Source organism: Aspergillus welwitschiae, assembly GCF_003344945.1.
Source record: "Aspergillus welwitschiae strain CBS 139.54b unplaced genomic scaffold BDQ94scaffold_66, whole genome shotgun sequence".
Classification (NCBI taxonomy): domain Eukaryota; kingdom Fungi; phylum Ascomycota; class Eurotiomycetes; order Eurotiales; family Aspergillaceae; genus Aspergillus; species Aspergillus welwitschiae.
The window spans coordinates 24,968-52,538 of NW_020798760.1; the positions used below are offsets into that span (position 1 = coordinate 24,968).

Genomic DNA, 27,571 nt, shown 5'->3' on the forward strand with positions numbered 1-27,571 from the left:
TTTACAGATGCTCTGCTCCCAAGGTCGGCCTGGGTTGGTCCGACCCTGTTCTCGCAGTTCGCCAGCTTGTCATCCACGTCATCTGCAATCACGAAGCGGCAGCAGTACTCCCTCCCTCAATCCATATCAACTTCCGTCTTTGTACCCGGTATAAACTGTAGTTTTACCTCGGCTGGAGCTTTTTCGGCGTCGTGGCGTTCAGGTTATCTGGCTTTAATTGACCAACTTACCGGCGCAGTGTCGGGTTGACCTCAGGTCAAAGGTATCCTCTCACGAGAGTCCTGAATGTTCGCCAGATGGTTATACGCCCGGTCTTGACATCATGTCGGATGCCATGAGTTGTATTAATATCGTGACTTTTGCATCTTTCGTCATGGTCTCGCTCTTTTCGTTTCTCTGGATGTTTCCTCGCACCTACGCTGTTATAATTTGCCCCACTTGTTGGCGGGTGTTTTCTGCCGCACAGTTTGGACGGTATGCCATGCCTTTGTTGCTCTCCCTCCTTGCTTTGTCCTCTGCGCCGATGATAATGTGAAGTGAGCCAGGCTACAGGTGGTTGACGACCTTGAAGCAGAAGTGGTGGCCTTAGAAGCTTTATAGTCAGGTTTGACCATCATGTAGATGATTTGCTCAGTTCCCGCAACGTGTGAGCCTTTCCTTTACTCTGCGCACTACCATTGTTCCTCCCATAATATACGAAGACAAGCCTCGAAATACGAATGAAAAGGAGAAAGACAATATAATATGGCATCGAACTTGATCTGCGAGCCTCTGGGAGGCATTAATCCCTTCACAGGCAGCTATGCACGAGATTTATGTGCTTTGACGCTTTAGTACACTTTGGTCTTCCTCCGCCGGTGGAGCGAAGTCTGCAGATTGCACCAGCAACAGGAAGGCATCGCAACGGCATGTGCCGCATCAGAGGAGTATGTGTACTCCGTTACCACGCAGCCAAAGGCCTGACTCCATAACCGACTAAAATCGGGGTACAGATATTCATAGGTATAGAGTGTTATCATTGGAATGTACTGGCTTCGTCTTCCATAAAGTGGCCTGCCTATTGCCATGAGTATCGTCTGTATCGGTGGGTCGTGTCGACGGGGCCTTCATCATTTGGAAAATTCCTAGCTAGGCAATTGAAGTTTAGGTAGAGAAACTTATGCCGGTCTCAGGTGACCAGTCCTCTGATTTCCAGCTTTTATCTTCGTCAACAGTATACGGGTACTTTTTGAGTTGGCGGAGAAGGCCGGTCCACAGCAGTAGCCAGCATGTAAGCCATATTCATGTGCGATGCCTGATCGTTGTGGGATGTCCCCGCTCCTGCCTAAGCAACGTTGCAGGCCGTGAAACAGTTTGTAATCTGATACGGAGTCGGTGGTCTCTTACTGAGAGATATGTCATGAGAACAGGGCCGCTGCGGATCTGCTTGACGCATCAATGCCTCCTTCTTTTCAATGTCATCATGGCCGATTATGGTGACGTGGGCCTGCTTTCAACCTTGAAAACCTTCCACCCCTTCAGACTGGCTCGAACTCTTCTACATGATATATCGATCTGCTCGGCAATCTAAACATAGCGTCTAAAGCCCAGTAGGCTTGGTAGGGTAAATTGCGGGAGATTGGGTCTAGGTTAGCTACTAATGTAGTCGCTATTTCCTCTACTCACCTTAGATGCCTGCTCCTTCCAAGTAGAACAAACATGAACAACTATATTTATATAGTGACAGCCCATGTAGCGATTTGTTTTCCAATATCGTACCTTGTCCGCCTCCCTCCCCCCGTCCCTGCAATCATCACTTTTTTTTTACACTTCGTGAACACCAGCACCAGCACCAGCACCATGACCACCATCACCACCACCATCACCACCATCATCACCACCATCATCACCACCATCATCACCACCATCATCACCACCATCATCACCACCATCATCACCACCACCATCACCACCACCATCACCACCACCGCCACCGCCACCGTCCTCCTCCCTGGTCCGGCGGCCACCCCCCCTTCGTCCTTGTCGGTCCTGGGTGCCTCCGTCGCCTTCCCCGGCGGCGCCAGGGACCCCTGGGTTACTGCCCAGGCTATGTGCCTGGTCATCGTTGTTCTTTCGTTTGGGTTTCTTGTTGCGGCTGGGGGGTACTCTATGGCCACCCAATGGTCCAGGTTCCGGTATGTGTACAACCATATGTTATGATTAGGGCATGATACCAACCAGCAATGTGAAGCTGGCCCCATACCGGCAGGTATACGCCGATGACTGTGGAGGAGGCCTGGGTGGTCAGGCACGATCATAAGCCGAGTGAGTCTATCTGCACAAGAACCAAGGATAAACTAGCGAACTTTATACTCATATTGAAACTTAGACACCCAGGCCTCCTCCACCCCCGCCGCCGCCTCGTCGTCCTCCGCCCTGGGTCCCTCCTCCTCCACCCCTGCGCCCCCCTCGTCCTCCGCCCAGGATCCCTCCTCCTCCACCCCTGCGCCCCCCTCGTCCCGGGCCTCCGCCGCTCCCTCCTCCGTCCCCCCCTCCGATGCCACCTCCGTCAGCTCCCCCCAGCCTGGCGTCATGTTCTGCGCCATCCCACCCCAAGCCTCGCCCCCCTCCATCCCAGCCCTTCTCCCCCCACCAGCCATCCAACAGAGCCGCCCCCAGCTCCTAAGACGCGTCTCCTCACTTACCCTCCCCAAGGGAGCATACGTGTCGCCCTCCGTCCCCGGTCATTAGTTTTCTGTCTGCGTTCGGTGCTCTTCCATTTCCTTGTGTTTATTCTGCCTGTTTGTGGATTTGTGGGTGTTTTTGTTCGTTTCTCCATCTCGGTTATACTTATTTCTTTTGTACGAGATGGGCGTCTACGTGACGCTGTATATCTTATCTGTATAGATTAGATTGTATTTTATATAAGCTTAAGCTATACCCAGCCAAAATTGACTGAATTAATGGTGCGAGGACTGCTACCAACAACAGTAGAATGACGATCCTACTGCTTGAGCTTAGGATCAAGGACGGTGGTCGTTGTGGAGTAGTGCAGGACTGTGTGGTATTTTCCAATCTCAATCTTTTTTATGTCATCGTGTTAGGCACAGAAATCTGATGCCCTCTAGGTAGAAGTTCTGGTGTTGGGCTAATGTGTAGGAAGGTTTTGAGGTGCTGTCGAGAAGGTGCCAGGTTATGAAGGCTGAAAGCACTGCCACATCATATCATAATGGCGTCTGCATAGAGCGCATAAATGCGTCAATTAGATCAGCAGTGGATGTGTTGTAAATCTCATAGTAGCACTAACTTGTTTGCGTGATCAAATAGACGCAGTAGTATATACCGTAGATATCGAGACCGACTGCAGATAAACGTCTGACTATGGCATATATTCTGCCTGTCAGCTATGGCGACCTTGCGGCTTTCCCTGTTTTGCCTGTGGCTAAGATCTAGTGTCAGCGACGAGTAACCGTTGGAACCAATTTCCGCCGACGTGCATCATCATTACCTATGCCAACGAATATAAATTTAAATTCCTGCTCTCTTCCATTCCAGTCTCTTTCTTCCTACCTTCTAGGTAGTCTCTCTATTATCCTGTGATACAAGAAAATGCCAGCCGATCAGACCATGAAAGCCAAAATGCCAGCCAATAAGTTGATGAAAGCAGAAATACCAGAAGCTCAGATCATCAAAGCAAGCAGCCCATCAACACTTAATCCGGCGTTCAGTCTGCCTTCATCCAAGATCCCCTGGCTACCTGATGATGTCCGAGTTTTCTTCACAGCCATGGCTTTGTTTGTTGTTTTGATGCTTGGACTTCAATGGGGCATGAAAGTTATAGCGTATCCAGTCCACCTCTACTACACATCGGCCCTTTTCTTTGAGTTTGAATGACTAATATGATCCCTAGGGGTGATGAACTGAGTCAACCCAACTGCATCAACTACAACCAACACGATTTCGGTCCGCTCTTAAGAGCTCTTCATGAGCATCATGGTCGTGTTAGACTCATATTTGGCTGAGCCTCGGGTGGTCCTACCTAGGTAAGCCATCTGGGACCAACGGAAGCCTAGCTCAAGGGTCGAGAAGAACCCATGGCACGAAGAGGTTTTCCTATATGTTGGTCCACAAAATGACAGGATGACGTGAAGGCTTCTATATTTTTGGGCAAGGGTCTACAATACTAGCTAAACTTCTTTTGTTGATGAGGTTATTCTTTCATCGTTACTATCGATTTGTTGCTACTCACAAGACCTCCCAGACGGTTTAAGTACTAGCTTTATTTGAATGAGTTCACTGGGGACCGCAAAGGTGTACTAGTAAGTGTCTCCATATTATGACTTAAAAATACATAGTATATTAGACAGACAACTGTTATCTCGGTGGAGAGACGCTTGGTGCTTTCTGGCACCCAATTCCCCTGAGTCCCAATTTTGAACAGGTCACTCATGGGTGAAACGTGATACTTCTTGAACTGCTTCATTTACCATGGCGCCAAGCACTGTGTAGTAAAGATCTGGTACCTGGATAACTATTGTTGGCAGCGCCAGAGTATAGCGCCGACGAAAGAGCGAGCCCTTTCTATTGCTGCTACCTTGAACCGTTTTGGTCTTGGCCGAGTGGTGATTTCCGCCTAACTTATTTCCGCCACGCGAGGATTGGATAGAACTCTACAATTGCATTTACCACGAATTCTTGAATTTTCGGGCTCTAGACCTCGCTTCATCTGCAGCTTTTGCTTTCTGTACCAGCGCACAAAGGACTTGAAACATGACTTCCGACGATCTAATTACTATTCATATATACGATAAGAAATACTATCATGAAAGAGTATACACAGATAAACAAAGACCGCCCATCCCACAACGCACACACAGACACACACAGACACAACAACAGACACAGAGACAGACAACAAAAAAAAAAAAAAAGAAAAGAAAAGAAAAGAAAAGAAAAGAAAAAGGAAAACGCCCCCAGGCTATTCAACGAGTTTTTCACCCTCAGGGGGCTCGGTAGTGGCGTCATACACTGAGACTTCGATGGTTAAAAATATACAGTCCATATCAGTACTCCATTAAATGCAGTAGTTCCCAGACTAGTATAGGACTATTTATCTCAGTACAATCTTACCGGGTTATCTGGGTCTTCTTAACAGTAGCTATAGTTAAAAGACTGAAATGATCTATTAATTATGAGGTCTCTATTTTATTAATAATATAATATATTCATACATACATAGCATAGAGCCAGGCGATTTCCAGTACGGCAGTCATAAAAGTAAAGATTATTATTTATATTAAAAGGAAGTTAATCCAACGCTGAATAGTATTTATTGATAATAGAACTAAAATAGAAATATTGAGCAGTTTACTGGGAAGGCAGGAAGAAGAGGCCCAGCAGGTAAGAGAAGAGACAAATTATATTAAGAGTGGAGCAACTATATAGTACCTACAACACTGATATTTTCAAGGCTGTATTGCTTTACGTGGAAGACAGGCTTCGACAGAAATCTCCATACATTTCACTGAGAGTAAGTGATCGTATCCCTGTTTCGCTATTTCTTTCTTGGGGCCCTAGTGAGGCCAAGATATATACCAAGTAATTAGTATCTGGCAGGCGACATGGGATTGTTTGATCTAGCATTACTAATATTGGGCACGAGTAATAGCACCAGCGGCGCGTCAGTAGCTAGGAGGTACCCACAGTAGCTTTAGATGTTGTAACCGCTTAAGCAGTACGGCCGTATGGATAGACTGCTAATACATCCTGCAGATCACAAGTGGTAGACCGATGACAACTTAGGTCAAAATGTGCCCCATGAGGCCGTCTAGGGCACTGCAGATTATATCTATGAAGTTTACACGTTATAAAATGGCTCTCATAAGAGCAGCGCCGGAAATCTTCACCATGTTGGCCTGTTTATCCAGCAAGTGATGTTGGAGAATTACCCTGGTGAGACGTTTCCTCTCATGGCACATTCAGAAACACGCTGGGGCGCTTTGAGCAACACGCAATGCACATCTCCGGTGAAAGAAAGTATAGTTCCTTCATTGTGTATACATTGTAGACTATAAATAGAGTTCGTCCGTCTCAGTCTAACAGAAAACATCGTTATATTTTAGAGTGGATGCGCCAGAGCATATGGGGAAACTTAGGCCCCATGACACGGGCACCTAAAAGACACCTCTCTCAACTTTTGGACAGTCGACCCCCAAAGGCTTTATTGATAGCAGCACAAGCCAGACTTAGCCAAGGGGGAGAAGTAGCGATAGACCAAGTCAAGGCACACCATCGACTAATAGCTGTCTCGCGGTCACAGGAACACACTTCCGGCCGGAATATGCCACCTCATTGCATTTTCAGACTTTCCAAGGCACCAATACGTAGAGAAGTATACAGCTTGCGTCTCATATCACTGGATCAATAACGTAACATAGTACAAGTTGAATCGAACTGAATTGAAATCTAAACACCCACCATGCCTGCATCAATGAGAATGGGTATGTCCTCTACCAACATGACGGTGCGCATGCCTACTCTTCACCCGTGGTGTAGTGTCACGACGGGAATTCGTCTTCTTTGTAACGCTAGATCCCACCCAAGCATTCCAGTTGGACAAGTCGCTCACACATGTCGCATTGATCGACTCGCCAGCCACACTGGCCAGCGTCTCTCCATCCCGAGTGATGCTAACAACCACCTTACCAGTCGCACTGCCATACTCCACGGCGCCATGATAGAGTCCCGCGCCGCTGTTCCGGCCGTGTCGGGCCCAAGTAGCGCCCAACGACTTTCCATCGACGGTGACAGTGACATTGGCATGCGAATGAAGCATCGCAGAGTAGAAGATCTTGTTCTCAGCTACTTCAGCAGGTGGGTACAGCGTCTGTCCCTCGCTCGCGGTATTACCCGTCGTACCTCCGGTGCCGCAGGCCTCAGAAGGGTTCGGTCGGTACCAGGTGACGATGCCTTCATCGCCGAGAGTAGCGTTTCCATTCACGTAAGTGTCAATAGCGAAGGGGAGGAGATCTCTCCATCCATCATGAGGCATGTTCTCGATGTAGTTAAGTGGTGCACCACCAGTGGTCATAAGACTAATCGCATCTTCGCGGATAGGTCCAATGTAGTGGCTCTCGCCGTAGTCGTTCCAGGTGAGGATCTCCACCCACTCCGGCTGCAGATCCCAGATCTGCTCCCAGCGATCGTGCCACAGGCTGTCGCCGCGCCAGAGCCAGTTCTTGCTGTATGAAGCGAGATTGGTGTAGAACCACGGGGAGGCAGGCATCATGTAGGGAATGTCGAGGTCGAGGTAAGTGAGATCGGTAGCATTGCTCATGTTGTTCGGGCCGGATGGCCAGGCACCCCAGCTGAAGAGACCATCGACAATACCTCCCCCACCAGCCTCATATGCGCCCTCTGCGCCGAGGGAGGACCAGTCCGGGACGAAGAAGCAGTCAACCTCGGACTTGATAGATTTCCAATCCGTCGCGTAGGCAGTACCTTCAAAGGTGGAGACGAACGCTTTTCCGTTATACTTGTAGTGGGCGGAGTTGGAAGCGTATTTCTGGAGGTAAGTGAGAATGTCGGATTCCGGCCAGGCACCGGTGCCTCCTTCGTAGTCGAAGGAAAAGAAAAGTTTGAAGCCGACTTTGTTGGCTGCTTCGAAGGCGAGAGCAGCTTGGGTTGCTGTGGACGAGTCGCCGTACCCCATGTTCAAGGCGAATGCGTCGATATGGGCCTCCTGGGCCAGTGTCATATCATCTTCCCAGTCGGCAAGGGTGTAGTTCCATGCGTTGCCGACAATGAAGTGGGCGAACACGGCGGCGCCCAGCGCCTGGTTGGCCCATAGGAGCCCGAGGAGGGCGATGGAGAACAAGTTCATCGCGAGAGGGCGTCTAGCCTGTCTGCACGAGTGGAATAGAATTGAAGGATAAAATGTGAACTGTAGTAGTTCGATAAAGGAGTGACTGTGGGCAGATAGCCCGGGTGGGTGGTGAAGGAAAGTGGGCGTGATGCTGGGACTGGTTCGGAGGCATTCGAGTCTTTATAAACGGCTGCCTTGTGCGAGCCAATCAATAAAATGGGCTTCGCGATGCAGGGCTGTGACCAATGGGAGGATTTTCTCTATCCCATCTGCAATATCAGGACAGACTAATGCAAGCCGTCAGGATGATTGTGGCATCTTACAGGCTGGTTGCCATCGGGCGGGGCGTTTGCTAGATCCATTGCTGATTGTACTTTCACCCATCGCGTGGGTCGATGTGAGGGCAATCAGGAACATTTTCTCCAGTCATGAGTCAGTCCATCGCATCCGAGGAAGCCTCGTGGGAAATTAGTAGTATGGCGTGTGTGTGATGGGTATTTTGGGCCCCATATTGTTGATAATTAAGATTGGAAATTCGGTTCTATGTAGTATGGTTCATTTCCCGACCAAAAAGTAGACAAAGGATCGGAAACAAAGAACAGAAGCTTATCAGGACGATGTGGTCAGTGCAATTTAATCGGAATGATCTCATTTACGGCTCGCCAATGAACGCCTTTAGCTTAGATCCTGGATGGATCCGAAGGTGCAACGGCGCAAGGCTGTTCACACCAATGGGCTGCGGCCATGCTTAGCGCTGACTCGGTGTTAGTGGGGGCCCCGAGACACCAAACACCAATGTTGATGCTGCGATAGCCCTGCAGCCAGGCGGATACTTGCATTGATTAACCACCATCCGGGCACACACCAATGAAATCGAACGGTGGCATGGGTATATGGGGCCGAAAATTCTACGATGAAACGAAGCTATCCAGGGGCTGGTGCAAACTGAAACAGGTTCACCTGGTCTCAAGTCACCAACAGCTGACCTGTCAGAAATTTGGCTCCACCACCCACACTGACCAGTTCATGTCGTGCAGCGCTTCTGACCGAGTGTTTGAAAAGGACGCAAGGTTGCTGTTAAAGGTCCGACTTGAATCCCTTCTTCATTTTCTCCCAAACGGCATCAGAGAGAAAACTTTGTTATATTAGTGTGTCGAGTTCACCATGATCTACAGCTTAATATTAATACAGCTTAATATAAGGCTGAATCCCAACACTTCGCCCCCAGCATCGACTCTTTGTCTCCATACCTCTCTCCGCTAGTCACGGCTAATTGGTTTGCCACCTGCCTGCGAATCTCCTTCATTAAACCACAGGAATATTTTCCTGGTCGCATACCAGCGATCCAACATCTTCCTTGCTCGATGTCTACTCCGTACTTCTCAAATCTAGGATGCGTTCGCTCACCGGGTCGACTTTCCGCGTATCCAGGGGCACCCGGTTACACCAACATATACATCCCTCTTCCCTGCTAGTGACTGACTCTAGATCACATTTTAATTTCGCTCTTATCTCAAAATACGTGTCCGCCTAAATTCACTATCCATGAGTCATATTGTTTGGTTTTACGGACGAACACGCAAGGAGCATAATTCTCTCAGCCTCGTAGTCTCTTGGTGCTTAATGGCTAGATACGTGCTGGGACTGCAAGCTAGAAACAGCGATACCCGACAGTCTTATGTCAGGCCATTAATCTACAGGGTAAAGAGGAAGTGGGATATTTTCTATTGTACCCCTATCAGCAGCAATCAGCAGCAGGGGCTGGTAAAATTCTACCTATTGATTCCGATCCCCTGGCTCGTTTTGATCGCAGCTCCTTACACTTTCTAGTTCTCGACCACACATACGTCAAAGCGACTACTTATACTCAACGGTCAACCACAAATACAAGAACTGTCTGTGATGACTTTAGCTAAGGGAGCTCGTCGGCAACCATATCTCCTTTTCTGGGGTGTATGCGAGAAATCTTCGTCTAGGGCTGCGTAAGCAGAGGCTCGAATGCAAACACCAGGGGAAGAAACCTTACGGAAGGACCAAGACCCTCAGAAGCTGTTCACGCAAGCCACTTTGAAGAATTCGTCTCCAAAAGTTATATATAGAGCGAGACAAATATACACATCTTCAATTGATAGATACATTGACCCATTCTGAAAATATACTCGGCCAGTCTGCACAATCACCAAGCAGGCTGTCTACACCCGATATCCCTGACGTAAACATATCCTGGCCATTTGACCCATTACCCAACCCTTCCAGGAACACATCACTCTGTTTCATAGCTTCCCAGAACTCTGACTCTCGGATGCTCCCATTTACCATCGGACAGCGGGTCGAAGGTGTAGGCGGACCAGCAGCCACATCCCGACAAATGTCCTCCCCTATAGAAGATTTCCCCCTACTGCCCATTGACATTGATGATGAAGACTCCCCGCTAGCCGGAGCATACGTTGACAAAACGATATCCAATACCGATTTGAACATGAAGAATACATCGGGTGTATCTCCGGTCTTTGTCACTGAAAGCCTTGACATTCGATGAGAAAGACTCTCGAGGTAGATTAACATGCTTGATCGTGTCCTGGTTCGGAAGTCGTTCCATGTTGGGCTCATTTGGGCAGGGGATAAGAAACAGATATGTGAAGATGCGCTGATGGTTAGAATCAACTGGCACCAGTCTCGAATTGAGAAGGATATGTATTGATCCTGTGGGATGGAAAGGAAGTATTCGAAGAATGACCGGATTTCTGTGACGCAGGAAGTGGCTTGGTCGAATAAGTGTTCGTGGTTGGGTATGTTGCTTGATCTAGGATCGAGGATTCGGAAAGGTAGAAGTGCGATGTGCACTTTCAGTGATAACATGAAAAGACGTAGAGGGACAGTAGGTATGTTAGTACACAGTGGCTGGGATAGGTTGATGTACATACTGCTGTTGGCATCATGGACTCGTTCAAATATCTGTAGCTCCAGGCGAAGAGATTCCATTTTCTCTTCAATTCTTTGCGTCTTGATGATCGGACATTTCATCGAGCTACATTCGAATTGGCATCGTATGATCTCCTCAAATAGGACGTGAAGTTCAGACAATTGGAACCTCTCATCATACGGCTGCTTTAGTCGCTTATTGGCATCCACCGCTTCTTTGAGATACTTATACGCCCCATCATCACCACGCCGGCGGAAGCCAACAGACGGTCTGTATAGTTTGTTAGACACTTAACCCAAATCATCCGGGAAAGACTCACAGAGACGAAAGACTAAAACACCCAAGGCAGACATCTCGGGCAGCCTTGTCATGCATGTTGTCCGTAAGCTTCAGGTCAATTATCATGGTCACAAGTATCTGCATAAATTGCGAGCCCTGGCGACTGAGGGGTCGGATATGTAAGGGACGCCTAGATCATCACTGTTAATACCAGTCACTACACATGATTATGTAGCATACCATGCCATATAAACCAGTAGACCTTGAACATAATCCATGCTCTTTTCCCCATAGAATATTATCCGCTCACTTAACACACGACGAAAACGTTCATCCAGCCTCTTTTGCAAAAGTGGCTTTCGCGTCAAGGACACAGTCAGAATAGCCAGTAATAAGAAGGGTTGCGATGCTGCCATTGATGCTGCCGTAGTCACCTCGGGCACTTCAATGAACGGGAAGTATGCCCTTTGCTGCCGGAACTGTAACAGTAACTCCTCGGCCTCGTTCATGTTGAGGTTCATTCTGCTAGACCTCAACTCACAGTCTACAGCATCACCGACGTTGGGTGTGGTATCTCTGGGTGTACAAGTATCCCCTTCTTCTACAGTGTGGCCTTGCAATAGACCGCGATGTAGTTTGCGCAGCTGCATCACTTGGTCGTCCTCCTCTTTAGGCCTCTTCTGAAACAGCCCCGAGACAACATCATTACCATGATGAGTAGGAGCCTTCACTACTTGGCTTCTCGGACTCTTTTCACTCCTATTCGCGATCAGCAAAATGGTAGAGATTGAGTGAATATAGGACACGCACGTCGTCGATGAAACACTCCCCGTAATTATACATGTATACCCAAGCTTTGCGCATCTATTCCAGTCAATATGGTGAACTAAGCATACATTACTGGCCAATCATTACATACCTTCGACAGGCGTCTGTTCCGCTCCCTTTCTCGTTGGGTATACACCGGATTTTGCGCGTCCTACATGGATCGCAAGCTTTGGAGGTCCGCGGTCGTGGACAGATAAATTTATAACTGTCTGCCATCATGATTACTCCCAAGAGAGAGCGATAGATGGATTGAAGAACGATTGATGGTGATGACAGTCAGATAGAGCGCAGGAGTATATGGAGGTGCGGAGGGAAAGCCAAGCCGAGCTGACGGGCGGATGGCAGGTTTAACCGGACCTCCCGAATGGGATTAGCGCTGATGGCATCTGCTTAGTATGCAGTCTACACAATGTCCCGAGTCGCCTCAAACAGTGGTCTGCTCTAATGTAGTCTTTGAATTCGACGTTTGTGAAGAAAGTATCATGCGTCATAGGTTACCTGATTGGAATCAACACTGTCTCTTCTCCGTCACCGTGACTTCTTCCCAATACCGTCTGTTGGAACGGCATTCTTCCAAATGGGCTAAAAGAATATATATAATATAGTTTCGCCAATGCTACTACTCAAAGCAACAGTGCGACACTTCAAAATGTCTGACGACCATTTCCTCAATCCCCAACCTCACACCTCATCCTCATAATCCACATCCCTGCTCGGAAAATACCCCGTCCTAAGCACATGTTCCACCAACGACCCCTCACCACCCCAGACCTCCCTCCCAAACGCAGCAATCATATCCAGCCCATTCAACAACGTCCCCGTAGTCCAGATCTTCCCATCCCTTACCCATCTCTTCTCCACCCAGTTGGTTCCAGGTGACATTTGGCGAAACAACGGCAAGAACGAAAGTGGACCTGTCGCCGTCTTGCCTTCCAGGATGCCCGTCGCTAGAAGGGCGTCTGATGCGCCGCAAACAGACAGGAACGCCGAACACTCCGCGTAGCACTTCCGGAGGAAGTCCTTCTCTGTGGTGGTGGCTTGGTACCCCATTTGGCCGGCTCCGATGAGGACAATGTCGAGGGGTGGGCAGGTGGTGAAGGAGTCCTGCGGGAGTTAATGAAATGGTTGTGATGTGGAGGATTTGGATTGGGTAGGATAGTACCGTGGGGATGACTTTGAGGTTTCCGCTCAGAGAACCGGGTGTCTTGCCATCTTCGGTGACCCAGTGGGTGACGAAGTCGAGGGCTTGGGATCTGAGTTCGGGGGAGATGGCGAAGGGTGGGAGGTTCTTGATGAAGTCTTTGCCGAAGTTGTGGAAGAAACCGATGGGGGCGATGTCGAGGTGCTCGGTTACGCTGTATTATGGATATTTAGTTACTGGACTGCGTAGGAAGTCGTGTGTGCATTGCAACTCACGTATTGAGCAAGACAACGCCGACGTGGATTGGGCGTCCGGGGTTGCGAAGATCGAAGGTAGTAGACATGTTGAGTCAGTGGTCACTGAGAGTTGATCGGGAGAAGCAATTGGAATGAATCTGTTGTTCTGGAATGGTCATACATCCACAGCGAGTATATTCGCTTTTATAGATATGCTGAGGCTTTTTGTATACTTGGTTCTTAAGGACATGATTGGTCGAACTTCATCATGCATGCGGGACGGCTAGAACTGCCATCCACCGTTCCGTCCTCGGTTCGCCATGCCCTCCGGAGAATGGTAAGCCTTAACCCTATATCCTGACTCTGACAACTGCAGAACTTGTGATGTTATTTGTTGCTTAATGGGGAAAGTATCATCGGGAAATTTCTCTATTCTAGATTACTATTAGTTGGCTTGTCATTATGTAGAAAAGTACAAACGAAAATATATACAGGTGTGCTGAAACACAACTATATTGCTTCATCCACTCCCTCTGAAATCTTGATTGTTGTCTGAACATTGACCTGATATAGAGCCTGCCATGACCCAGCCCCCAGGGTCAAAGCATCCCGATTTCTGTCCGAATGGCTCAGACGAGATGTGACGGTGGTTACTAGACGAGTCTGCGACTTGCCTGGAACAAAATCCGCACCCCAGTTTTCTGAGTTATGTAATCTTTCAGCATCCGTGGAGATGTTCGAAAGAGGATGCGCCTCTTCACTGCGCTTTTTGCCACGAGAGTTACCTCCATAGTATGATCGAGTTTCGAAGACCCACAGAAATAAGGGGCGAAGGGTGGCGAGACTCCCTGCGGTAATGCCGATTCCGATCTCGATGATGGACCAAAAGTCGATTTGGTAGGTTGCATCTGCTGTGGTTAGGGACGTGGTGATGGAATGACAGGTTCGACCTGACTCACAGAGAAGGTTGGTGTCATGGTAGGTATGCAGGTATGGGATTCGAATGATCACGGCGACGCTCTCTCTAAAACAGGTTCAGCATGTTTCTTTCTTGAGCTCGAGGGAATGGTGCACGTACAGTGCTCCTAGGCTAAGGACTCCTGCTAATGCAATCTTTGTCCGGCGGTCCATTTGCAGGCGCCAGATCAGAACGGCGGGCATGATCCCAAGAGTAATATCGGAGAACACAATCAGGAAGCTGTAGAGATAGCCAATGTCCAACAGTATCTGCCGCTGTATGCAGCTCCCATGCTGATTTGCAGTGACATGCGACCAGAAATAAGAGACGGGTTGGCAGCCGGCTAGGAAGACAAGCCAAATCATTATCCCAGCGACTACTACAAGTCCTGTCACTGCCCACAGAACAATGCGGTGCGCTTTTTGCACAGCTAGCCTGAGTAGAGCTATGGCTATTGATATTTTGGTGATCGCGGCCGACCAACTATACAGCATTTGACATAGCCACCACCACTGTTTTCGTATAGTCAGAGCAGGGATGTTCATGGGGTTACTCGCGTCGAGGCAGAGGGAAAATTATACATACCAGCAGAGCCTGCTCCATTGTCTTAGGATCGGTGAAGTCCTCGTTCTTATGCCCAACACCTCGCTTTGATGCAACCATCCAACACGCATCCAGGGCTATAAATAATGTCTAAGTGAATATCAGTCGCTGTCGTGATCGTAAGATAATCCGTACTACTACCAAGGCGACAACCATCAAAGCATCGTCCCACCCAAAAGCGCGAACCGTATAAAGACGAACAAAGGTGCGCAACGCGACCGCCATAATACTCACGCTCATCATTACCGCCGCGCAGATAAAGATGGCCAGACTATGACCGACAAGAGGCATCGAGGAGCCCATTCTGATAGGGGGTGACCTGATGACTGATTGAAACCAATTGATCGCATGCCGGCTGCCGTCAAAAGGCCTTGCAAGTGAGGTTAACGCATGCTTTTATTTACATGTTCATCCGTGCGGCCCCTCAGCTAAACCAATTTATGTGAAGTCTCCTAAGTGGGCAGACTAGTAGTGATTGCGCAAACAAAAAGTCGAACATGATCGTCGACGGAAAAATAGTTGATCTACCTGCAAGGAGCAGGCAGACCCATCTTTTTGGAAGAATGACAGGGGGTGAGCCAAGCGGAGCAGATCCCAGCGGGACCCATCCATGTTGCGGATCGATCTGACTCTGACAGGTTGATGCATCAACTGCAGTCGGATAGCTCGGTCCATGTGCATTCAAGACGATTTAGGCTCGCCTGTAGTCTAATACTTGTCCCACAGCCGCGAGATATTTCATGTCTCCCCTGGATAAAAAGGCAACGTTGATTGACAAAGCCATCCGCGCCCCTTTTGAAACGCCCGGCTGAAGTAACGGGTGAGACACGAATCCTGCAGTGGGTGTTTCTCAGCCGCCAGCCGAAACGATCAACGGCAGCTAAGTTATAAACGCTCAGGGGTTAAGGATTGGGGGCTGCGAACTGTCCACAGAACAACGGGTCGTGGTTACCTACTGACCTGCGAACAATCGGTCCAATTGGTGAACCTGGTCAGCTCATGACCGTGGCACAAATTGGCTTCTGGGTGTGAAACCTAGAAAAATTAAGCTAGTCCTGCTTACAACGTGGATGGAATGAGAGGTAAGTGGACAGGACCAGGCGGGGCCCTCTCTTCCCAGAGCCCCGGCGCAAACGGTTGTTTCATGTTGAATACCCAAACTCAAAATTCTCCGGAAATCAACTTTTGCCGTTGATTACCCGGTAGTTAACTCATCCCTTATATTAACCCATTTATCGACATGGAAAGGACTCGCCTGGAGGGGTCTATTTCTCAGTCTTTGTTCGATTACAGTGGTGCTCTGCTAATAAGTGGCCATTGTAGGCCAACGAAACGATGTCTGGTTAAGGAAACACCGATCATCTTCAGCAAAAGGCAATGTCTAGCACGGGGTAGATCCACTTGACTGGTGCTTTCAGTGATGTCGATAAGCTTAAAGCTTCCTGTGATTACCGGTCAGGAAGCCTGGGTCCCGTATTGGCATCAGCCCACATTTCCTCGAGTCCCAGGCACACAACCTTCTCCCCAGATACAAACACCTATTGCCACATATTATGGGGCCTCTAGGCTCAACTCCGCAAGGATAAGGCATGATTGCGAAAATAGACTATGGTGACTAGAGCCGAGGCTGGGAGTTCAAAGCACGCATGATCGGATACATCTTCATTCTTTATTTTGAGCATGCACGGTTGGTACACACGATAACACTGCTTTCCAACCTAAATGCCTAGCTGCCTTCCTAATCGAGAAGTTTCGCTGGCGGAATCAACCTTAATCACTTGCAATTGTCGACAGGTCAATTTTCTATCTGTATCTTGAATTCATGTCGCAAATTTGAGTCAACCCAGGACTTGGCGGTTTGTGAAAGAGGGGTAGTCTCCCACATGTCAGTTACCTTAGGACACGACAAGGTTGCGAGATCTTCACTTGCCTCTGACTACAAAGCCATCCGGTCATTGACCTAGCATGTGCTTGTCTGATAGCTGTAGTATTCCTAGATGTGTAAATCCAAGGAGGAAAAGAAACGGAGATGTGGACACGTGAGACCTGTTGCCCCTTTTTCCCTTTATCTGACCGCTTGCCCGTCCAGTTATTCTGCCACTCAAACACACTGTTCTCTGTCAAATGTGCCTTGATGCCTGCCCCGATTATCGATTTGAAATTAAGCTGCCAAAAGAAATGACTGATTCATTGTACAGCGTAGTGAGTTACTGATCGCTCACACAATGACAATAAAGAAAGGAAGAAACTACTACCTGGGCCACTGTGATACCGCGGAAAATTTACCCGAGTGTTGTTATTCTTAGTTCCCCGATTCCACAGCGCAAAAGTAATTTTGCCACTTAAGATTCGGTGGGTAGATTATTGCAGAGTTAACTTCTCTTATTCTCTAGTAATCACACTTTGGCTAAGTCTACAATCAAGCCACATCTATATTAAATGCTATACGCCGATGTTCAGCATTCTAAGGTTGTCTGAGGATATCTCCGGTGGAGCATGTCCACCGGAGCGTATTCGGACATCCTCACCTCCGGAATGCGGGACTCGGAGGGCTGGCGAGTATCTCCCCACCAAATGTGCGATAGCGAAGCCTAACTATCATGAATATTAATACCATATTCCCGGGCATTTCACCTTTAATGAAGGTTTACTAGCAACCGAAACACTCAAAATTCACTGAGAATGCCAGGTCCCATGAGCACGTATGCCACCGTCCAGAGGCTTCAGGGTAAGACGGCTCTGGTTACAGGCGGAGCACAGGGATTTGGCAAAGCAATTGTGTCCAAGTTTATTGCCGAAGGTGCTCGAGTTCTAGTCTTGGATATTGTAGAGCCGGGCCCAGCAGACTCACAAGGTGACTTCTCGACCAACGTAACTTATGTTAGCGGAGATGTGACCTCTCCGGAAGACTGGCAGAAAGCTCTCGAACTGGTCACTCAAATTTTGTTGTCGACAATTCCGGTGTACTGATTAATTCATTCAGATAGTCTACATTAACTGTTGAGACATTCACTGCAGCCAGGCAGCTGTCAGCTGATCCTTCGTCTTTTCTTCCTGCGTGGTCTCTGACCACCACCTCTTCCAATACACAACCAACCACTCTCTTGAGATCAGATAAAACAAATCCATATATCTTTAACCCTTCGTCTTGACATTAGCTGAGTATATCTGAAGTCATTATCTTAGTTGAGAGTTCACTCTCCAAGGTCATGCTGTTAGTTTCTAACACCGACATCACCGGCTTGTCTCAAGTAAAACCCAAATTTCATTAAATACAACCACGTCTTCATCATGCATGTTATGTGGCATAGTTGTGAATGGACTAGTTTATACTACGACTCTTTACCTTTCGACCGGGTGCTACTTGAAACTGCAGTCCTTGTATGTATATGGTATACAGATATTATAACGACTAAGCTAATACGTGAAGTATAGGTACAACCCAAGCATAGTGACTACCAGGCGGGCAATGTCAGAGCGCTGAGCTAATTGCTCGATATCACTTGCAGCGTCACAGATGCATTTTCCGTACAGAAAACCAAAATAGACGGCGTTTCCATGGACATCAGAGACAAATCCTTCATGTATGAGGTTGAGACATTTGAGTCACCCCTGCTGCTTAGTGGCCATCGACATATCGTTTTGGTCTACTTGGCAGACATCTGTCTTGACATATGATCTTCAAAAATTCACGTGTGATTCTGAGCAACCTGAGAAAGAAAGGCAATGGGAATGGAGAATCAGCATATAAGTCACACTGGGGTTTGAGATGTGATGACACCGTCGTCGCTCATGCCGATAGACTAGGACGATTCGGCTTAGGACAGTTCGCTTTAATCCATTTCAATGATAGTACGATTTGCTGTCTGTCGGGCATAGCACCAAGAACTAAGGTTCATACTTATCAGCTATGTTGTCTGTTGATGCAATATTATTGTAAGCTTCGTCATGAGGTGAGAAGGAAGACTAAACGACGCCAAGAGCGACAAAAAACCGCTTAATGCAGGATATAGCTAGTGACCATTTCAATCCAATTCAATTCTCATTCTTATACCTGATCGAGCTTGCTGAGTAAGATGCTGGCTATGCAGGTGCTTTATTGTTTGAAGCAGGAATATAGCTCTAAATACTATTAGTTCTCTTAAGCTCGCAGTAAATATACGTAACCACGAAGCAACACATGCCATGATGTAGGAAGGTCGTCGCTGTAGCTCAACACAACTTGAACTAATGATGAAAGTAAAGAAAAGTGAAGTCATGCAGTAATACAAGGATATAAATGAGTATCGCAGCTGACCGGCCAGCTGCCTGGCCAGCTGTCTGCGAGTTATTTTCTAGCCCAAACGCTGAATCGATAGGTTCAGCAACCTTCGAATTTCATGTTCGGCATCCGTATCGGCAAGAGGATGACTTGGTGCTTCAAGATCACTGTCAAATATCATGAGGGAATGTTGAGTTGAAATAACGCAACAAATAAACTGTAATGGAATGACGCACGAAGCCATTTTCCTCTCCTTGAAGCTTTGTATTCGCCCGAGAATTCTGATTTAACTGAGTGCAGAGTACTCAAGTCGAGCCGAGGTCACTGAAATCTCCACCGGACTCGGAGAACGCTACACATACCCACTCCCACCGGACAAAGGCACCCAATGAAAACGTCCAGCTGTGTCGCGCCACACCCGATCAGCTAAGATAGACAAAGTGCCTCTCAAAGCGTAGTTTACAATCCATAAATATATAAGTGGTCCTATTTGACATGCAAATCTAATACTGTGTTAATACACCTCATCCAACCTCAAAACATCCTCAATCACGACTCTCCGCCTCCCGTCTCAAAAATCCCAATATGACATCTCCCTCCGCCACCGACCGACCCAAAGCTACAGCTATTCCCTACCAAGGAGACCCTCTCCCCAACGTCCCAGAGGATCTCGTCGTACCAAATATCGTGGGCCTGGACTTTGACGAACGATTATGGGTTCCCCAAGCACCAGACGTCTGGTTCCGTCCTATTCTATTCAACGTCACTCAGGGTTACTTCGTCAACCTACTTCGTGTGCGTCGCTCGGGTATCTTGTCCCGTCACCGTCATACCGGCCCTGTTCACGCAACGGTTCTACGAGGCAAATGGCACTATCTTGAGCACCCGTGGTGGGCGACGGAGGGCAGTCATGCTTTCGAGCCTCCGGGTGATATTCACACGCTTGAGGTCCCGGATGGGGTCGAGGAAATGGTTACTTTGTTTCATGTTACTGGTGCATATATCTATGTTGACCCTGTGGGGAATGCGCTGGGGGTAGAGGATGTGTTTTCGAAGTTGGCTAGTGCGAGGGCGCATTATGAGAAGGTTGGGCTTGGGGCGGACTATGTTGATCAGTTTGTTCGATGAGAGGCTTTGTGTATGTATTGTTGCTGCATGTTTACTACCTATATCGATACGCCGATGGCGCTTGGAAGTACAAAGCTCGGATAAAGAAAACTTGAAGCAATGTCACTAGAGAAGTAATGAAAAGTTTTTTTCGCTTTTGCAATCTATTGAAAGGGATCTGTCTGGTTCCATACCCAGCTCTGACCAAAGAGCATATTGTGGAGAGTATTGAGATCCTGGCTGGCAGGGTCGGCTACAGAAGCCGTTGGGCTCGTAGATTGAAATTGTTCGGCCCTATGAAGTTGGTTGCTGACACCTGTTGGCTGGAAACATCGAACTGCGAGTCAATTGGATTCAGAGCATTACTGGTCTGATGAGCCATTGAATTGGAAGTCTCCCACATTACTTTACTGGACTCAATTTGGGTAGAATATATTCTTGTTCCTAAGAAGGCTGATTGTTAGGGACAGTAAACAGACCTTGTTGTACTGCCTCGAGTGCCGTATCAATTTCGGGGTAACATGGTAGAGTAGCCTGGCCGGCGTCGGGGTCGACCACAGAATGAGTCCCGGGGGCATCCTGAGGGACGGTCAGGCCACCTAGGTTTCTCTGCGAAAGCTGGGTATTCTCATGGATCCCGACGGGTTGGTCAAACAAGCCATCTGCGTGGGGTACAAGTTGGTTGGTACTTTGATATGTTCTGTGCTGAGAATTTTCTAATGGCAAGCTGTTTTTTCGGACTTGGGCTGTTCATATGGAGAGGTGAACTATGGAGTAGAGTTTGCATTTCGCGTTTGAGTATGAGACAAAACAATCTGTCTAGGATCCTTACCGACTGTGAAGAACCCCCAGATGATGTTGCGAGTGTCCCTGCAGAGCTATTGAATTTGCAACGCCTATTTTAGCATGCAAGCATTGTTCTGAGCCCAGGTCCGATAGAGCCACCATGCGCAATGTGACTCCCGCGGTGAAGTCTTGGATTGTGATATACGCTGCTGCATGAGCACTCTGCGCCGTGAGAAGGGTCTTGGAATACCGCGGCAATATGCTACAGGTACGCCGATCATACTGCTTGCACTGCTCGAAGCTAGTCGGGCCCGCATCGTAGTTGCGCCAACTTGAAGAAAATGGTAGACAACGAATATATCGAACAGATGGACGGTGTAGAACGATCTGGATATTGTCATATGAACTCCATCTGTATTAATATCGCCTCCTGTCTATTCTATCCCACAAATAGCTTACACTTACTATTCTCAATCCCCAAATATCATTCTTGTTGCAAGCTATGGCTCCGTGATTAGATGTACATGAGCATATCCCCATTAAGGAATAGAAGAGACTAGAGCTCCCAGCCCTCTGTAGACTTATCCCAATCTCGGCATTCCTTTGGCGGTTTTGCCAAGCCCCAACCTGCCCATTTGGCAGGAGACCAGACAGCTCGTGGATCGCCCTTGCAGGTGAGGAGGAATCCAACATAGTACCTATGTAACAATACAGATTTAGTAAGAGAAGTGATGGACTGGACTGCTGGACTCACAAACTGCCCGTGGTGGAATCCCACACAAGGTTTTTAGCGTGTTCAGGGTAAGGTAGGTGTCCCCAGATCTCAAGCTTGCTGTTACAGTACGTTATAAGTATGGGCGAGCGGGAAAGGCTTTAGGACCACAAACCAGATGCTCTCTTTGAATGCTTGACGCACTGCATCCCGCTCGTCCCGACTCAAACCCCAGAATGGCGCAGAACCGACATCATTACCCAGTTGGAGTCCTGGTACCGCTTCCCAAACAACCCAAGTGACAAACCCGCCGGGAACAAAGCCAGTATTATCCTGCTTGTCTTCTTTGCTGTCCAGCAGACGGGGGGTGATGGTTGATCTCTTCTGGGTCAAGGTGCGTAGGTGCTTTAGTTCAATCGGACAAAAGGATTCTGCTTGCTCGGCTCGTGTGGTTGGAGGTCCAGCTTCAGTTCCTTCAATGGAAATCTGCTTATAATAACGCATGTGACCCTGAACAGGGCCATCCGGTCCATGTGTCTCGCAAACGAGACGAGTACAGGCCAAGGAGGGGTCATGTTTGTCCCGCAGATCGTCCGGGTTGAGCTGGAAGCAGTGCTCACTAGCTACCTCGCGAATTACCCACCTGGCCTTCCTAATCTGGATGATAGTACCAGGGGCGACCTCGCTTTGAGCAAACCAACGCGATGGCATGATGGTATTAGAAAGTAGCGACAGTAGATGTCGAAGTAACAAGTACCGCAGACTGGTGAAATTCTGAAAGTAATGAAAGCGACTATCTGCGGAGAAGATGAATAAATTGAATTGGGCTCAGACCAGAGAGGTGAGGAGATGAACGAGAGAAAGGGAGATCTAGAGATGATGATAGAGGCACGGCCAGCGGGGGCCTTAACCCAGCCAATCAAATTCTAGCTTAGCTTTGGTGATTACTGGTACAATGATTGAACATTCACTGGAGGCAAACACTACGCCTTACTCTCTGATCTTTATACATCTCAATTATTACACTCTTTATTCAGTTTTCGATGTTGTGGTAATTCTATGGTTTGGAATCTAATCGGGCTGATGATTGGTTTACAGGAAGATAACTAAACATACTCCTGCTTACTAGTTAACGTAAGATATTCTCAAGCGGATGTCGCTCAACTGGTATGATGACAGTGGTGGACCTCATGTGTGGATTAAGATGATATATAATGAAATGTTTACTTTTTTTTTTCTATTTATTCTCTCTTTCTCTTCCTCTTCTCCACCTCATGTTAGTAATCTTCGAGAATAGCTACCCTAAATTATATGCTGATGGCTAATGGATTGAGTACCATCATACCAATTTTTAAGTAGATAGGCTCAATCGTCCCCAATCGTCCCCCGGACTAGTAGTAAATTTATATTTAAAAAACGTACGTAAGTAAGACTCCACCTTCAATCATCCGACAAGATTCAAGATATATTTACGGAGCGAGCGTATAAGAGTAGATACAGGCAAATAGGTTATCCATCACTAGCGGAAGGCGTATGGGGAAAGTAGTTCAGAGTCCCTCCCATAACTATCCTTAAAACGTGGAGACAGCAACAGCAGCATTCAACTGCGTTGCTTCAGCTTCTTCGCGAGCTTTTTCTCTGCCTTTGGTCTCGACAGGTAGCTGTCTCGCAAGAAGGTTTTCAGGTTCACCTCCAACCTCCTTCAAGTCACGATGAATAGTAATCTTCTCACTTTGAATATAGATACCCTTAACGGCCTTGTCAGTACGAAAAGTAACATTACGCCAGTGTAGTCCCGGAAGTTCGAGATTGTGATTGAGATAATATTCACTTTCAATAACGGCGGAGAGATTGCGCTGGTCTCCCTTCCACTCGACTGCTATGACGGACTTGATCAAGCCTGGTCCAGATGGAATGAAAGTCTCAACTAAATCCTGTACATCCCAGGTCTGTCCAGCAAATGCTTCGCTGGGAAAGTCGCGGGTGGTGAAGCAGCTACTCAGTCCTTTCTTCTTGTCGAAGCTGATATTGTGGAAACTGGAAAAGGTTGCACCATTGCTGAAGCGATACTTCCGTTGGTATTTGTAACCACCTATTTATCATCCTGTCAGTCAATATATTTTTTAGACTTTTCCATAGCGGCTGATCGGGTCTGGAATGCAGATGGTTTACCGAGCAGAGTGGAGGGTTTAAACAAGTCTGTGGCTCCCTCTTTGTACTCAGAGTACGATGGATAACCCACGATAAGGTGCACAGCCAATATTTCCGGGTCAAAGTTGAGATCATGGTTGAGCTGAGAGGTCAGAAGACCATTGTTGGCTTTCCCAACTCCAAAACCTTGGTATTCGATATCATTGATGATGACCTTGGTGTTGTGCTTGACTTCGTCGTATATGGACTTGTCGAACTCCATCGTGTTAGTTTTGGAGTAGTTCAGGAAGAAGAAATAGTTCACGGTCTGAAAAATGTAGACAGATTATCCAATGGATTGGATTGGATTTCTTTGAATATAGTACCTCACCAAAATAATGAGATGTTGAACAAATTTATCCCCTCACTTCCCAGTATTCTTCGGACTCTTGGATATCGCAGCAAAGCATCAAAATTACCAGTGACATAAAGATCTGTACTTTGGGGCTTTAAGCACTCAACTATGCCGTTGCTCATTGGCCACTCTGATAGCCCCGATAGTAAGGTGACATTACCCCACACGCTTCAAATTTTGAGGGGATTATATCCTTGTTGTTACGAGCCAATCGAGATGAGGACAGATGTCTCGCTGCTATCCAATGAAAGAATCAAGGCTTTAGGAGAGAAGAGAAAGGAGGAAAACTACGAGGATGCGAGTTGGGCCTTTTGTGGGCATCCGGCCACAAGCATCTTCCCATTTCGGAACCTGCGAAGCATCCAAACAAACAAGGCTAACCAGCAGTTGCTCCTCTGAACGGACTTGAACGTCCCCAAATGTAACATTGGACAAGATAGCATGATACCTGTCAAGATAGTACGTCAGCTCCTCTCTTGTGGTGCCGCCTCCTTAGCTCACATGAGCTAACGTGTTATCTTGACAAGGATATAATTCCCTCAAAGTTTCAAGCCACCCCTGATATCGGGGCTGTCAGATGGGCCAATGAGCTGACGGTTATCCTGACAAGGATGTAAGTGTCCCATGTCGATCGGAACAGCTTTGTTCCGACCAGCGTCCTATTAGTACCTTCGAATGAGTCAGTAAGAGTTCTTCCCAATTTACTGAATGCCTGAGTCATCCCTACCTTATGGTCCAGCTTTCCGTCCTGTTTGCGACGAATGCAGTACGATCATTAGAGTCAGATATACGAAAAGCCCTCCGACATGTCAGTCCACAGTGACAATAAGGAATCACCGCACCTACCCAAGATGGATGAGGCACAGGAACAGATTCAGATAGCTGAACAGCCATATACCATCTTCAATTCGCAAGCGAAGAAATGGATCATTGCCGCAGTTACTGTGATTGCGTGCTTTTCTCCGCTCGCCAGCAATATTTATTATCCTGCTTTGAATACCCTGGCAACTGATCTCCATACATCTTTGTCGTTGATGAATCTGACCCTTACCTCGTATATGGTAGGTAAGCTTTACACAAGAGAAACTGTATATTGCAACACCGATTAGTGCAACTCAAAACTAAAATTATCTAGATTATTCAGGCTATCTCACCTACGATTATCGCAACGTTCTCTGACGTCACTGGCCGACGGCCTGCATACTTTATTTGCTTTATAGTTTTCATAGCAGCCAATATTGGCCTCGCGCTGCAAAGCAATTACGTTGCGCTTTTACTCCTCCGATGCCTCCAGAGTGCGGGTAGTTCAGCAACAGGGGCATTAGCAAACGCGGTGATTGCAGACACTGTAACTTCGGCCGAAAGAGGTAGCTATATTGGATATACATTTTCTGGTAAGTGGCAAATTTAGGTCTTCTCTTAGTTTCCTCTCTAAGTTCATTTTTAGGTGCATTTGTCGGCCAATCGGTCGGCCCTGTCCTTGGAGGAATTCTGGTATACACTGTCAGCTGGCGGTGGATATTCTGGTTCTTGGCTATTTTTTCAGGCCTCCCCTTCATCGTTTTTGTTTTGTTCATTCCTGAGACATGTAGGATGATTGTGGGAAACGGGTCGTTCGCTCCGCCTCGATCGAGGATCTTCCCACAGCCCGTGTTTTCTTCCACTAATACCAGCTCCACTCCACTTACCCCCAGAGACGGTACCAGAGAAGGATGGGCTGCCAACTTTTCTATTCTGCTCCTTTCCCTGAAAATTTGTTTATCAAAGGAGGAAGGAGCAATCCTTCTTTACAGCGGACTTATTTTTGCTAGCCTGGCAGCTGTGGCTGCAGCTCTACCCTCCCAACTATCCGCGCAATTCAAATTGAATGAACTTCAAATCGGCCTTTGTTGTATTCCTATGGGAGTCGGAAGCTGCGGCGCTGCGGCGGTTATGGGAAAGCTGGTCAACTTTAACTACCATCGGCATGCGCGCCTGAAAGGAATCGTCACAGACAGCCGTAACGACACTGACCTACACGGGTTTCCAATAGAAGCTGCAAGATTGCAAGTCGCATTGCCTGTTCTATATCTCAATTGTACTTTGCTAGTTTGTTATGGGTGGATCTTGCAAAAAGCACACAGCCTGGGAGCGACTTTGACGTTCCTCTTCTTTCTGAGCTTCTCGGCGACAGCGACGTTTAATGCGCTCAGTACTCTTCTCATTGATCTTTTATCTGACAAGCCCGGAGCAGCAGGCGCAGCAAACAACCTTGTCAGATGCTTACTTGGGGCTGGAAGTGCTGCTTTTATTCTACCCCTGATACAGAGGATTGGAGTTGGGTGGGCTTATACAGTGATAGCTGGCCTCCTAACTATATTGAGCCCCATTGTGTGGGCGATATTAATCTATGGGCAGCAGTGGAGGAGGGCAAGCCAGAATAGTTGAAATTGGAAACTTTATTCACTAGTTATAGAACTATGTGACTTCACGAATCTCCCTCGTCTAGCAAGAAAGTGTCAAACCCTAGGATCGCTCCTCTGTCCCTGTTAGCTTAGCTTCACTGGTCTACATACCGTCGAACTGGGTTGAAGGGGTATCAGGCTGATGACTATCTAAGAACAACTGGATTTAGATAAGAGAAGAGAAGTAAGGCCGAATAGTGCCGCGCAGCTATTTATAAGTAAGTACGGAGGAGTGTTCTGTAGCTAAGCTCCCAAATATATAGTTACTTAAAGACAGTGTTATTGAGCACGAAGAACTGAACTAGCTAAGTATATAAGAGAGTACTCTTATATATCCTACTCTTTGTATACCATATCATATACTATTTAGGGTAGGCCGGTGGTCGACCCTAAGATCTCCGTATACCTCGAGTATACCTCCGATGGTAGACTGATGGTAGATGGTCACGTGATGCGTGGCTGTTCTGGGCGTCGTAATGGCAATCCGAAATTATACTTCAAAAATAAATTTATATTATTATTACTACTATTTTTTAATTAAGATAAAAAAAATTTTTTTTTAATCTTATATATAAGTCTGGCTAAAACCAGTTACCTACTACTAATTATAAAAGATAAAAATGGTTTTAAAAAAGTTGGATATAAAATAATTTTCTAATTAGAGTGGTTAACGGCCAGGGTAGGGTAGATTAATGGAAAAATTTATACCTGCTGTCAGGTTAACATTTAGATATAAGAATTTCTAATATTTGACCGCGGAACAGCTAAAAATAGGATAATTAATTATTTTAACTGTTTCTGGCGCCAAGACCTACCCGCTATACTCTTTTAAATCTTAATATAAATAAGATATACTCAGATTAATAGATATCTATCCTGATTATTTATATCTTTCTAAATAATTA

General features: G+C 47.3%; 11 protein-coding genes across 11 annotated transcripts; 6 read left to right on the forward strand and 5 right to left on the reverse strand.

Moving 5' to 3' along the window:
- Window positions 1-1,839: 1,839 nt before the first annotated feature.
- BDQ94DRAFT_175830 (uncharacterized protein) lies at window positions 1,840-2,730 on the forward strand (the record flags this gene model as incomplete). The annotated part of the gene is made up of 3 exons (XM_026772568.1): window positions 1,840-2,174; window positions 2,231-2,304; window positions 2,369-2,730. The coding sequence occupies 3 exons, from the start codon at window positions 1,840-1,842 to the stop codon at window positions 2,728-2,730; spliced, it is 771 nt and encodes a 256-aa protein (XP_026620205.1).
- An 888-nt stretch (window positions 2,731-3,618) lies between these two features.
- BDQ94DRAFT_163832 (uncharacterized protein) lies at window positions 3,619-4,001 on the forward strand (the record flags this gene model as incomplete). The annotated part of the gene is made up of 2 exons (XM_026769824.1): window positions 3,619-3,821; window positions 3,890-4,001. The coding sequence occupies 2 exons, from the start codon at window positions 3,619-3,621 to the stop codon at window positions 3,999-4,001; spliced, it is 315 nt and encodes a 104-aa protein (XP_026620206.1).
- A 2,020-nt stretch (window positions 4,002-6,021) lies between these two features.
- BDQ94DRAFT_154398 (glycoside hydrolase family 71 protein) lies at window positions 6,022-7,983 on the reverse strand. The gene has a single exon (XM_026768285.1). It carries the CDS (start codon window positions 7,859-7,861, stop codon window positions 6,467-6,469), a length of 1,395 nt encoding a protein of 464 aa, XP_026620207.1. The 5' UTR covers window positions 7,862-7,983; the 3' UTR covers window positions 6,022-6,466.
- A 1,210-nt stretch (window positions 7,984-9,193) lies between these two features.
- Window positions 9,194-9,929, forward strand: BDQ94DRAFT_154399 (uncharacterized protein). Its single transcript, XM_026768286.1, has one exon. It carries the CDS (start codon window positions 9,389-9,391, stop codon window positions 9,671-9,673), a length of 285 nt encoding a protein of 94 aa, XP_026620208.1. The 5' UTR covers window positions 9,194-9,388; the 3' UTR covers window positions 9,674-9,929.
- On the reverse strand, window positions 9,194-13,357 carry BDQ94DRAFT_185145 (uncharacterized protein; the record flags this gene model as incomplete). Its single annotated transcript, XM_026774805.1, has 11 exons — window positions 9,194-9,864; window positions 9,901-9,962; window positions 10,087-11,036; window positions 11,086-11,235; window positions 11,286-11,804; window positions 11,856-11,909; window positions 11,965-12,024; window positions 12,372-12,455; window positions 12,559-12,977; window positions 13,036-13,228; window positions 13,290-13,357. 11 exons carry the CDS (start codon window positions 13,355-13,357, stop codon window positions 9,718-9,720), a joined length of 2,706 nt encoding a protein of 901 aa, XP_026620209.1. The 3' UTR covers window positions 9,194-9,717.
- Window positions 13,358-13,698: 341 nt separating this feature from the next.
- BDQ94DRAFT_185147 (P-type ATPase) lies at window positions 13,699-15,114 on the reverse strand (the record flags this gene model as incomplete). Its single annotated transcript, XM_026774806.1, has 5 exons — window positions 13,699-14,158; window positions 14,210-14,274; window positions 14,329-14,720; window positions 14,794-14,901; window positions 14,953-15,114. The coding sequence occupies 5 exons, from the start codon at window positions 15,112-15,114 to the stop codon at window positions 13,761-13,763; spliced, it is 1,125 nt and encodes a 374-aa protein (XP_026620210.1). The 3' UTR covers window positions 13,699-13,760.
- Window positions 15,115-17,307: 2,193 nt separating this feature from the next.
- On the forward strand, window positions 17,308-17,781 carry BDQ94DRAFT_163836 (uncharacterized protein; the record flags this gene model as incomplete). Its single annotated transcript, XM_026769825.1, has 2 exons — window positions 17,308-17,370; window positions 17,572-17,781. 2 exons carry the CDS (start codon window positions 17,308-17,310, stop codon window positions 17,779-17,781), a joined length of 273 nt encoding a protein of 90 aa, XP_026620211.1.
- Window positions 17,782-19,589: 1,808 nt separating this feature from the next.
- On the forward strand, window positions 19,590-20,310 carry BDQ94DRAFT_154403 (2,4'-dihydroxyacetophenone dioxygenase family protein). Its single transcript, XM_026768287.1, has one exon. The coding sequence runs from the start codon at window positions 19,658-19,660 to the stop codon at window positions 20,198-20,200; it is 543 nt and encodes a 180-aa protein (XP_026620212.1). The 5' UTR covers window positions 19,590-19,657; the 3' UTR covers window positions 20,201-20,310.
- Window positions 20,311-21,007: 697 nt separating this feature from the next.
- Window positions 21,008-22,388, reverse strand: BDQ94DRAFT_163838 (uncharacterized protein; the record flags this gene model as incomplete). Its single annotated transcript, XM_026769826.1, has 5 exons — window positions 21,008-21,057; window positions 21,171-21,395; window positions 21,593-21,663; window positions 21,720-21,797; window positions 21,853-22,388. 5 exons carry the CDS (start codon window positions 22,386-22,388, stop codon window positions 21,008-21,010), a joined length of 960 nt encoding a protein of 319 aa, XP_026620213.1.
- An 860-nt stretch (window positions 22,389-23,248) lies between these two features.
- Window positions 23,249-24,090, reverse strand: BDQ94DRAFT_175837 (uncharacterized protein; the record flags this gene model as incomplete). The annotated part of the gene is made up of 2 exons (XM_026772569.1): window positions 23,249-23,769; window positions 23,850-24,090. 2 exons carry the CDS (start codon window positions 24,088-24,090, stop codon window positions 23,249-23,251), a joined length of 762 nt encoding a protein of 253 aa, XP_026620214.1.
- Window positions 24,091-24,934: 844 nt separating this feature from the next.
- BDQ94DRAFT_119243 (major facilitator superfamily domain-containing protein) lies at window positions 24,935-26,747 on the forward strand. Its single transcript, XM_026763729.1, has 3 exons — window positions 24,935-25,283; window positions 25,358-25,616; window positions 25,670-26,747. Exons 1-3 carry the CDS (start codon window positions 25,029-25,031, stop codon window positions 26,647-26,649), a joined length of 1,494 nt encoding a protein of 497 aa, XP_026620215.1. The 5' UTR covers window positions 24,935-25,028; the 3' UTR covers window positions 26,650-26,747.
- Window positions 26,748-27,571: the final 824 nt, after the last annotated feature.

Excerpts from the sequence above, each read along its gene's own strand:
- BDQ94DRAFT_154398 (XM_026768285.1), bottom strand. The coding sequence starts at position 7,861 with ATGAACTTGTTCTCCATCGCCCTCCTCGGGCTCCTATGGGCCAACCAG.
- BDQ94DRAFT_154399 (XM_026768286.1), top strand. The coding sequence starts at position 9,389 with ATGAGTCATATTGTTTGGTTTTACGGACGAACACGCAAGGAGCATAAT.
- BDQ94DRAFT_154403 (XM_026768287.1), top strand. The coding sequence starts at position 19,658 with ATGACATCTCCCTCCGCCACCGACCGACCCAAAGCTACAGCTATTCCC.
- BDQ94DRAFT_119243 (XM_026763729.1), top strand. The coding sequence starts at position 25,029 with ATGTCAGTCCACAGTGACAATAAGGAATCACCGCACCTACCCAAGATG. Across the intron at positions 25,284-25,357 it reads TGACCCTTACCTCGTATATG|ATTATTCAGGCTATCTCACC; the intron begins GTAGGTAAGCTT and ends AAAATTATCTAG. Across the intron at positions 25,617-25,669 it reads TATTGGATATACATTTTCTG|GTGCATTTGTCGGCCAATCG; the intron begins GTAAGTGGCAAA and ends GTTCATTTTTAG.